This window comes from Stegastes partitus, unplaced genomic scaffold (genome assembly GCF_000690725.1).
Source record: "Stegastes partitus isolate 25-593 unplaced genomic scaffold, Stegastes_partitus-1.0.2 Scaffold704, whole genome shotgun sequence".
NCBI classification, from domain to species: domain Eukaryota; kingdom Metazoa; phylum Chordata; class Actinopteri; family Pomacentridae; genus Stegastes; species Stegastes partitus.
Genome location: NW_007578435.1, coordinates 211,156 through 223,125, shown reverse-complemented (window position 1 = coordinate 223,125; position 11,970 = coordinate 211,156). Strand labels below are relative to the sequence as shown.

The following is an 11,970-nucleotide window of genomic DNA, read 5'->3' as shown; positions in this document are numbered from 1 at the left end:
GTTTTTAGGAAAACTGAACGGAACCCTTAAAAAATAGCCTTAACATACTGACAGCCTTGGATTCCGACTCAGACATGACATGACCCCGGGGGTGCACTCCGACGGGGTGGAATTGTCCGGAACGTGCAGAAGTGCACCGGTCAATTAGGCGTGAAATCCAGTGATGCGTAGTGTTCAAACAATACACTAGTTATTATAACAACTATAAACAATGAATATTAACCACAAATGACCCTTCAAGCATCAAGCCCTCCTTGTATCTCGACCTCCGTCTTGACAATCCAACAGCCTTGCTATCCGACATAAAAGAAGGTTTTACATTTAGTGTCGGATTATTGAGTCACAACTGTATTTTGTGTGGAAATGCAGCGATAACTTCAGGGTCTAATGTCCGGGGACTTTACAGAGAATTGTAGGTCTATGCACTGATTGGTTAAATTCAGACAGGACAACAAAAACAATCACAATTTTTGTGCCGTTTCGATGTCCTCGTCCAATAGTATGTTTTGGGTGGAAATGCACCATTGGTTCCAGCATGTTAATTTTTCTAATGTTGTAACGTAGCCAAAGGTTCCTTTAGTCCTTTGTTTGGGTTTCTGACATGATCTAAAACCCTGCAAAAATGAGGCAAATTTGTCTGCTAACATTTGAAAAAACATCTAAACAACAGGTTGTTTGTAGCAGCCTGAACCTTTGAGCATGTTCTAACTGCATGAACTGCCCCTGCAGAACCTCCATCAGGGCTGATTATAAGGGGAACTAGTTCCTGCTCGAGCAGAGATACTTCCAAGCAGCCATGGAAAAACTCAAAAAGTCTTGACACTGTTAAACTTGAAGTAGGCGAATGCTGATTGGTGAAACTTGGGAAGTTTGTAACCCCTTTCTAACATCTACATTAGCAACACGAAATCCTCCATAAACGCTAACATAGCAAACCGACGTAGTTTTATTCCCTGCGTGCTCATAGAACTTAAGTTGTGTCCAATAACTGCTATTAGTTGTTCTCGCAGCGCTAAAGTTGTCACTAAAATGAAGATATGCAGCTTAAATTCACTGTGCTACTTTTTGGTGTGTCCAGGCCTTAACTCTGAAAACTTGTTTTTGCTCAATGTTTCACCAGAACAGATTTGATGTTGATGATGTGAACTTCTGCTGCTGTACGTTGTGGCATCTTTGTTCAGTAGGCATTGAGGATGTATTTCCAGCATGAATCAAAATGTAATTCTAAAAATACTTTAAACATCTTGAAAAGGACAATAAAGGACTTTTTAAAAAAAGAGTCTGTTATTCCCAGTTGCATCGAGAAGGGTTCTTAGTGTGTAAGGGAATCCCGAAAGCAATTATTCCTCAAAGGAGGGTGTCAATCCGGGTGCTGGGGTCTAAAGAGTCTTCGAGGCTGAACAGCTGGTCCAGATTGACGGTGGAGCTGCAGAGGAAATCACTGCGGCCCTGATCCTCCTCCTCCGGCCAGGGGCTCTCCAGGAAGGCTGTGGCCAGGAACGTCTCCTCGTCAAAGTCGGTACTCCTCTGGATGTCTGCAGTCTCTGTTGGAGCATCAACAGGTGAGATGTGGGTCCCCCTCACTGTCAGGTCCTCCTCCTTCATGATGGGGCTCAGAGGTTCACCTTCCTCCAAGCTCAGCTCCCCGCTGAGGGCCGAGTCCAGCAGGGCGTCCCAGTCAAAGTCCCCCTTCAGGGGTCCAATCTCCTTCTGTTCATCCACAGACAGCAGAGGGGAGCTGGAGCGTCGGGGGGCTTTGCCGACACCATTTCGAGAGCCCTGTGACTGTTTCCTCTTGTGCCCACCTCTTCCCCTGACCACCGGCCAGGACCCCAGCATGGTCCCCTCAGCCAGATGGGGGTCCCAGTTCTGGTCGGCCCCTGTTGCCTCTTCGAATTCCCGGAGAAGCCGCTGGGACTCTGGGTTGATGCACAGGCTGATCTGACCTCCGGTGGGGCTGCAGGGTCCTCTGGACTGGGGCTGAAGGTTGACCCTGAGGCGGGTCTGCAGTGCCGGATTGATCTGGACCGGGGGCATTCGTCTCTTCTTGTAGGCACCACTCAGGAGGCGATCAGCGTACTGTGGGTCAATCTTCCAGAAACCGCCCTTCCCAGGCTCATCCTTCTGCCGGGGCACCTTGATGAAGCACTTGTTGAGTGACAGGTTGTGTCGAATGGAGTTCTGAAAAGAGAAATGCTGATTTTGTAAGACATCTAACAAAATATCTTCATTAAACACCGTCTGGCTTTGAATTAATAATCTTTGGAAACAAGATAATTCACTTCCTTAGTGACAGATTTTTGATAACCGTCTCGTGGCAGTAGGGTAAATAACAAGTCACAACCAGCCGCTGGTTAGCTTAGCTTAGCATAAAGACAAGCAAACATGGGGGAAACAAAAACAAAGGAAAAACAGCCTGGTTCTGCCAAATGGTAGCATATTCACCCCTAAAGCCCAGTGACATCAGATACTGGTAAAACCAAATTAGTCCATGTATCTTTAAAAAAAAAAGAAGTTTTTTGGGTCGTTTGCCTAACTCCTTGAACTTCTGTCTGTTCTCTCTGTACCTGGACATTTACTAGCATTTAAATTTTTTACACTAGGCTAACCACCAGCTGGCTATAGCTTCATATTTATTAGCGCTTATAGGTATGAGAGTGGTATCTTTCTTCTAGGCAGAGCCAGGGTAGCTGTGTTCCTAAGTTTGAAGTGTTTAGACGAGGCTAAGTTCAGCCAAGCTAACCAGATGTCACTGACTCGTCATATTTGCCATGTTGATATGTCAAGTGGCCTCTTTCTCCTCAGAAAGAAAGGCAGAGTCCAGCTAGCTATTTCCTTCTCTTTCGAGAATTTATGCCAAGCTAAGTTAAGCTTACCAAGTGCTGGTTAAGTGTTTTCCAAGTTAGTCTTTATGCTAAGTTAAGCAAAGCTAACCAGCTTCTTATCCGTTTAATGTTTACTGCACTGATATGAGTTTGGTATCATTCTTCTCAGCAAGAAACGCAGCTTTTCTAGGCTTTACGCCAAGCTAACCTAAGCTAAGCTAACCAGCTGCTACACATTTACCACACACACATATGAGTGTTGTATGATTTTTTTTTTTGCAACATTTCCTTCAATGTGTTAGAACTTTAGAATCAACTTTAAACAGATGCCACTTTAATATTTCGCCTGTTCAGACAGGAATCACAGAGTGCAGAGCTCCGAACATCACATTAACACACTGTGCAGCTTCACATTCATCGTCTTCACTGGAGTATAAATAAAGCTGTGACCCTGTGACCTTTGTTAAATATTATCTGCCCCATGTACAGCTTAACAATAACAGAATGCTCTGAAATGTCTGAAACACATGAGAACAGCTAACAGCTCCATCAATCATTTATCCACTGAAATTAATTTTGTGGAAAATTCCTGCACTTTGGAGGGAGAATCTGGTGAACTTGGCTGTCCTGTAACTCCTCCATCAACCGCTTCAGTCCGAGCAGAGGAGTTACATGAAAACAGACAAAAAGGACATTTTGAAGGAAAAAGTGTGTAAGTTTTCTTTTCAGGGTTTGTGCATCGGAGTGTTTCTACACTAAAAAAAAAAAAAAAAAAAACTGTAAAGCTGTGTTTTTCTGGCAGCAGTGGTGCAAAAAAAGAAAAATGCAAAATAAGGGAAAATGATACACTGGTAAAAACATTCATTCCACATTGATGTTGTAAAGACTTCTGTAATTATAAATGTCACATTTAATAAAACAGATCAATATGAAATTACAGAAGCATTACATTTTTCTGTTAATTGTCACTAATTTGACGCTGTAAAAAAAATTCAGTCATTTCATGGAATCTTTCTTTTTTTCTTTTCTTTTTTTTTAAATGTTTGAAATACATAAAGTCTAAATAACCGCAAAACTTTATTGTGAAAACTTTAATGTGTATCTTTTACACAAAAGAAATTAAAATGTTATGGTTATTAACCATAACAAGTTTTTAATGTTATTTGTATTTTAGAAATATGAAAAAAAATAAATAAAAAAAACAAGAAAAAAAAGAAAGATAATGGAAATCATAGAAAAAAATCTCTAAACTGACCTTAAATTCACATGAAATGTGTATATTTTTATTTATTTTTGGTCTGTTTAATGTTTAATGAAGGACACTGACATTACCTTCTATGTAGAGTAATAAGATATAATCCTGTAAAAGTCCATATTTTTACAGAGCAGGTCTGTGAGTTATTAATGTCCACAGCAGCTCAGTTCTTAATTTTCCTCAAATAGAAACTGTCCAGCTGAGATCTGACCTCCACAAACTCATTTTCACACAGAGACACAGTGTGAAAAGAAGCACGTAGAGAGTGTGTGAATACAGTGTGTGTCTGTGTGTGTTGGGTACCTGCCAGGTGGGGTCAGCCTGTTGTGTTGTGTTGTGTTGTGTTGTGTTGTGTTGTGTTGTGTTGTGTTGTGTTGTGTTGTGTACCTGCCAGGTGGGGTCCGCGTGTCTGTAGTAGCAGAAGTTCTCGGTGATCCACTGGTAGATGCTGGACAGGGTGATCTTGCTCTTCTTGCTCGCCTTCATCGCCATGCAGATGAGGGTCGCGTATGAGTACGGAGGCTTGATGCGCGGGTTCGTCTTGTAGTCCACGTCGTCGGGACAGTGTCCGTGCGCCACGATGCCCGGCAGCGACTGTAACCGACTGTAGGCCGCCGCCGTGGGCTTCCCCGGGGTCAGAGGCGTCCCCATGGAGGCGGGGTCCCCGGCCAGAGGCGAGGCCGGAGCGTCGGAACCCAGCTGCCCGAACAGGTGCTGCTGCTGCTGCTGGACGCGCTGCGGCACGTTGGCACCGAGGATGGAGAACTCCTGCAGCCACTGCAGGCTGGTCAGGCTGTCGTCCAGACTCACCGAGCTGCTGCAGCTGCTCACCGCGTCCCGCTCCTCGGCCTGCGCAGCCGCGGTCACCACCTCCTCCTCCAGCCCCACCGAGCCTTCAGGCCACGGGTCCGCGCAGCTCAGAGACAGCATGACTCCGTCCGACACCGCTCCGTCTCCTCCTCCACCTGCCTCCGCTCGAAGGGACTGAAAATACACCGAGAGAACCGGACAGTGACGTCTATTAGAAAACGGCCTCTGTGTGCGTAAAGTGCGTAAAAACATCCAGATCCACATTTAATTCCTTCTGCACGTCTATCATCTGGATGGATGTTGGAGTTTAAATTTAGGAACATTTAGAAAACCTAAAAAGAATAAAAGAAAATCTGCTCTTTTATCTCTGCGGCTCGTAGAACTTTCCTGAAAACTCTGTTGCGCACTTGACGCTGAGAGGAGCGCACATCAGTGTGACGGCATCCGCAGCTTCACGCAGACATTCAACGGTTAAAAACTTAAAAAATAAAAAATAAAAAAAAAACGCCTCTAACAGAGTTTCATCATTTACATGAGATTTGCACTGAGAACTCTGAGGAAATTCAAAAATGTTTTACGCGTAAAATTAGCACATTTGTGTGTCCAGGCACCAAAGTTAATATTTAAAACAATTAAAAGTACTCAATTACTCGAACAATTTAACAGTTAATCTTCAATAGAATGATATTTGTAAGACTATTCGTCGCTGTGCAGGTGAATTAGTGGATAATTAGTTGTAAGGCCTCCTGCTGGATAAATGACCTCTTTGGAATAAACATCCAAACTCACCTTTTATCAGCTGAAATGTTGATTTTCTGTTAAATCCTGAACTCTCTGAAGCTCTCTGTGCACCTGATGTCTGTTTGTGAGCCACAGAAAGAACAGAAAAGATAAATTCCTGCGGTTCCTTCGGTCTCTGGTTCTCCTCCTCCGGTTCTCTCAGTTTAATACCTGCAGCAGGAGGTTTGTCCAGCACCATAGAAACGCTACACCCCCCTATAAACAGCTTCGCGCTCCTCCATTGGCCGGCCGGTTTCCATGGCACCTCATTTTTAATCACTCTCCAGTCAACTGAGGCTGCAGGTTCTCAAGCAGCGGCCAGCGGCCCCTCCAGGGGCCCTGCAGGGACTTTAAGGATTATTTTCTTATTAAACCAGAAAGAGCTGGTTGGTTTCAGCTGGTAGAAGATTCTGTGGTGACTTTTCTTTATTAGCCTGAAAACATCAATATGCAAACTTCTTCTGTAGTTTCTCTGAACAGCTTAGAAAAACAAGTGAGATTTAATTCCATTTTTTAGGCTCTTTATTCCCTATTTAAGTTCAACTTTGAGGTGCCTTTGCTTCCACTTTTATTTGATATACTTTGATTATTTTAATTATTCCATGTATTGTACACTGTAAAAAATTTTATTCTATTTTTAAAAATCTTTAAAACAAAGGCGGAAATGCCCTTTTGTTTAAAAATATTAGCAAAATTACAATAACAGACATGTCTAATGTAAAGTAGCATTAAAAACCTGCAACTGTGAGCAACCATACATTTTTTATTCTTTAAAAATGACATTTTCTTTTTTATTTTATAGTATCCTATTCATTTTATAAGCTTTTTTTTTCAAAGTGAATTCATTCATTGTAAAGGTGGAAATATTCAATTCTACTGATGACAGACTTCTACACTTTTATGCAGTTTTAGTTCTGATTATTTGTAGTATAATATTTACATTATTTTATTTATAAATAAGTTATTTTTACAGATAAATATCATTATAAATCATTATATATATATATATATATATATATAAAATGCTTAAGAGCTCATGTAAATTACTAATAACTGTATTTTAATTCTAGAAAATTACTGTATTTTCCTGAATTGTTGATTTTCTGTTATTTTCTGGGGATTTTTTTTGGCCACATGATACCATTTTTACCAGATTTATTTACAGTGTTGGTGCTGCAACGTCACTGAAAATGAAGGATCCTATCAGTGTAATTTTATTAATTTAAAATTATTAATATTAAAATGAATACTGATGACGATAACGTCATACACCTAGTCTAAATCTCAAAGGGAAATATTGCACTTTTTGTTCCACTGTATTTATTTAACAGTTCCAACTTTCCAGTTTAATATTTTTGGATTATAAACACATTAAAGGAAGTTTATTAAATAAAAAAGCAAAATTATTAGAACAATGCTTTTTGGACTGGAAGCTTGTCAAATGATCATAAACATACACCCAAAAAAGACAACATTTAAGAAAAATCCCAAAAAGAATAAAACACATTTTTGTGCTGACAGTCGGTTAGATTTAACAGGTGATGCTCTGCAGGCTGGAAACAGCCGGACTCAGCCAGTTAACTCAGTGGTTAAAAGCAGCTCCAGCTGCAGAAAACACATGGAGTTTGATGCATCGAGATCAATGATCTGTCAGAATCTTTCATAGATTTACTACAGATCTTCTGGAAATATGACAATCTGCTGGGTCAAAAATTTACATTCAGCAACTTGAAGTATCAGTTTTGGTGATGTAAAAAGTTGTGTTTATCAAATGTTTTTAGTTTCATGGCCTCTAAACTTCTTGTGAGTGATTATAATGAGCCAATTTAAATAGGGATCATTTAATAATGTCAGTCACAAACACTTCAGTGGGAAAGTCTGAGGAGCTCAGCAAAGATCTGAAAAAGTAAATTAATGATTTTAACAAGTCAGGAGAGTCACTTGGAGCCATTTCAAAGCAGCTTCAGATCCCAAAATCATCTGTGCAAACAGTTGTTTCTAAGTATAAAGGCCAAAGTTGTGTCACTGCCACAGTCAGGAAGAAAACATAAACTATCACCTGCTGCTGAGAGACAATCAGGATGGTCAAGAGTTAACCAAGAATCACCAAAAATGCAGGTTTCTAATGAATCAGAAGCTGCTGGAACACAGCTGTCAGTGTCCACCGTGTTTTACATCAACATGAGCTGAGAGGCTGCATGAAGACGGAAGTTCTTCCTCCAGAAGTAGAACCTTAAAGATTAACTGAAGTTTGCTGCTGATCACATGGACAAAGTTCTGTGGTCAGATGAAACAAAAACTGAGCTGTTTGGCCGCAAATGACCAGAAATATGTTTGGAGTCTAGAAGGTGAGGCCTTCAACCCCAAGAACACCAAACCTACCATCAAGCACGGTGGTGGTAGTATCATGCTCTGGGGCTGTTTTTGCTGCCAGTGGAACTGGTGCTTTATACAGAGTAAATACAATAATGAAGAAGGAGGAGGATTATCTTCACATTCTTCAGGAAAACCAAAAATCATCAACCAGAAGGTTGATCTTGGACACAGTTGGGTGTTCCAACAAGACAATGACCCCAAACACACATCAAAAGTGGAAAAGAAATTAATAAATTGGGCTAGAATTTAGGTTTTAGACTGGTCTCCCCAAAGTCTTGACTTAAACCCATCAAGAACCTGTGGACTGATGAAGAAACACGTCTGTGTCAGAAGGACAATAAACAGACAAAGATTCATGTATGTCAATGATTCTGTCATAGGAGTCATTGAAAACTCTAGACTGCCATGATAAACATGGTCTTTACAAGTGGATGTAAACTTTTGTTCACGACTGTATTTAATCAACTTAAAGTTGGTTCCAGTGTTTGGACTTGCTGAGGGGGAGGCGAGTGTGAAGGAATGTACTTTTGTCCATTAGACAGACGGCAGAGAAAAGAGAAACAAAAAGGTTTGGCCCCTCCAGCGTTCTATTAGTGTGGCTCACTGGTTTCCTGAGGCTCACAAAGGACACTGTAAAGCAATAAAAAGGCTTCTTCATCTGTGCAACGTCTTCAGAATGCTGCTGCTGGAACAGATCGGAGCGTCCACACAGTATACATACATGTACGTATGTATATGCTAACACACATAATATATTTATATATCAAACATTTTATAGGTTCTTCTAAATTTGAGGAATTCTTTTAATTATTTTCCCAAGTTCATTTATTTTTAGTATTATTGAGGTTTGCAGCGTTTAGTTGGGCAGCTGAATAACATTTATTAGTATTTGCTTCATTTTTAAAACCCAACTATTAATTGAAAAAAGTGAAAATGAAATGGTAATTATTAGTTGCACTCTTTTGCAAAATATTAAAAAATGACCATCTGTATAGTATTTATAGGAACATAAAAGAAGCATTGTTGCCTCGCAGCTAGAAGGTCACCGCTTCACGTCCCGGTGAGGACACCCAGGATCTTTCTGCGTGGAGTCTACATGTTCTCCCCGTGCAGCGTGGGTTCTCTCCGGGGTCTCCAGCTTCCTCCCACAGTCCAAAAACATGTTGAGGTTAATTGGTGATTCTAAATTGTCCATAGGTGTGAATGTGAGTGTGCTTGGTTGTCTGTCTCTAAGTGTAGCCCTGTGATAGACTGGTGACCTGTCCAGGGTGTCTCCTGCCTTCACCCTGAGTCAGCTGGGATAGACTCCAGACCCCCATGACCCTCGTGAGGATTAAGTGGTGTGTAGATAATGGATGGATTTTCCCTGTTCATGACAGAGATCTAGAAAAATCACAGAAAGAATAAATCATTAATATATTCTTTCAAATAGGAATTAGTTCTTTAACAATGTTTGACTGTAAAATGAGTTTTACTGTATTTAAATAAGCAAAACATGTTTTTTTTATATAGATATTTGCTGTTATTTTCTTGTTTTTCTTGTTGTTTCTTTTTCTGACTTTCACTCTTCATCGATGGAGGGCTTTACGGTGAAGAAGGAGCGTTTGACAGATTGTCATTGAGTGAAAACAGTTTTTATTTGAGTCACATCACAGAGCTGCAGATGAATTTTCCTCCTTCACGTCACAGCATTTAGTTCGTCCTGTTGGTCAAAGGTCACAGCAGGAGCAGCGAACCACAACAACCAGAGAAGATCGACCTCCATCAGGACAAAAAGACAGACAGACAGATTACTGAGGGGAAACACACATGTCCCAGACAGACACACAATATAATCAACATGAGACACAAAACAACCACAAAGGGACTAAATGTCCTCAGACATGCAAAACAACTGCGAAGATGTACAGAGACACAAAATGATGACTAAGACGTTAGAAATAACTGCATAAAGGATCAAAAGCATTACAAATGCCTTCACAAAGAGACACAAAACTACTGAATAGACACAAACTACTACAAAGACCATTAAAATGTAGGCAGAGAGACTCAAAAGGTCTACAAATATGTGAAAAAAACACCACTAAGCAGATGCAATAGAGCTAAAAAGAGAACACAAAGAGACACACAACAACATTTGACCCCAAAGAGATGAAAAACGATTCCTAATAAATTCCAAAAGATCACAAGTAGGCAACAAACCATCACAAAGAGACAATAAATGACCTGAAATATACAAAATGACCATAAAAAGACACAAAAAAGAGGCACAAGATGACTACAAAGACAATAGGAACTGGTGCAGAGAGGTTCAAATGGACTACAAATACCCTCACAGAGAGACGGAAAATTTCTTCAAATACATGTAAAGCCTCAGAACGACACAAAACAACCAGCAACAGGTAAAGAACCAACACAAAAAGAGCTACAAAGACGATTAAAAGGACGACAAAAAGGTAACAAACCACCACAAAGAGATGCAGCTTGTTCCCAAAAGATTGCATCTTTAGTTTTGATGAGTTTTGGTAAAGTTTTGAGGTAAAGTGTCATGAAGCAGAACTCCTACCGGACCTCATGCAGACCTTTGTGTAGTAAGGTGGACATGAAGCCAACAGCAGTTTGTTTTTCTGTTTGTTTAATCCAGTAGCTACAGAGACGATTGTACTTTTTAATGATTACAGCGAGCAGCCTGCAGACACAAGATTACGTTTACAGAAGTCCTCACCTGAGTTTCTTGCTGGTGGAGGCCATCTTGTCTTGGAGCTTTAAAAGGAAGCTGCTCTTTTATTGGTTCACTGAGTAGGCGGGATCTTGTATTTAATTGGATAAAAGCTGTATCCTGATTGGCCAATTTCAACCAGAAGGCTAAAACTCTTCTATATATATATATGTGAGTGAGCTGGGAGAGAAGCAGGTTCTGGTTTGTTCATGAAGGCAGCACAATGCAGCTCTGCTAACTGTTGGATACAATTTGTGAAAGTTATCCTCTCAGTTTTTTCTTTTGCTATTTTCATTTTTAATTTTGGAGATTTGCTGTTTGTATAAAAATTGCAGATAAACTGGTTCCTGTTTTGTACGATGTTTGTCCCCCACATGCCTCAGAAGGCTTCCTAGACCCTCCATGCAACACAAAATGTCCTCAGATAGGTAAAATGACCACAAAATGACACAATGGGACACAGTATGACTACAAAGACAACAGAAGTAATTGCAGAGAGGCTCAAAAGGACTAGAAACATCCTTACAAGGAGACAAAATGTCTTGAAATAGATACAGAACCATCCAAGAGAGACGCAAAATATTCTTAAATTCACAAAATGACCACAAAAAGACACGAAACAAATAGTAAAAGGTGAAAAACAACCACAAAGAGACACAAAATGACTACAAAGAGACAAAACAGGTACCTACAATTACCACAAATACACACAAAACAAACACAAAGACAATGAAACGGCTCCAGAGGAAACACAAATGACCGCAAATAGATGCAAAACTACCACAAAGACAATAAAGACGACAACAGGAAAAGTCGTAAGGGAGACAAATAGGTGATAAATCATCCCAAAGTATCGGAAAATTACCACGAACAGACTCAGAATGACGACAAAGACACAAAACAACAACAAACACAGTGATAAGGAGGACAGAGGAAGCCAAAAGACCAGCAAACAGGTGAAAAGTGTGATATTACAATTCACTTTATCATTTTTATACATTTTATGGAGAAAAAAACATTCAGGTAATTTACAATATTTACATCACACTGCATGACATATGTAGACATCATGCAACAGTTTGAGGCCAAAATAAAGCAGCAGTTTTATTAGAGAACTCATTTAACACAAACAGATGTCTACACAACTAGTTTAAAAGCACAGCATCAGTAAATTAAAGTTTCTTTCAGTTTGAAATCTAACAAAC

The 11,970-nt window shown here is 40.2% G+C and overlaps 1 protein-coding gene across 1 annotated transcript; it reads right to left on the bottom strand.

The window, feature by feature from the left end:
• Positions 1 to 1,347: 1,347 nt before the first annotated feature.
• Positions 1,348 to 5,010, bottom strand: foxj1a (forkhead box J1a). Its single transcript, XM_008290940.1, has 2 exons — positions 4,468 to 5,010; positions 1,348 to 2,181 (listed from the first exon to the last, which is right to left on the bottom strand). Exons 1-2 carry the CDS (start codon positions 5,008 to 5,010, stop codon positions 1,348 to 1,350), a joined length of 1,377 nt encoding a protein of 458 aa, XP_008289162.1.
• Between the last annotated feature and the right edge of the window lie 6,960 nt (positions 5,011 to 11,970).

Coding starts and splice junctions, on each gene's coding strand:
- foxj1a (XM_008290940.1), bottom strand. CDS start 5,010: ATGCTGTCTCTGAGCTGCGCGGACCCGTGGCCTGAAGGCTCGGTGGGG. Junction 2,182..4,467: donor ACGCGGACCCCACCTGGCAG/GTACACAACACA, acceptor TTCTCTTTTCAG/AACTCCATTCGACACAACCT.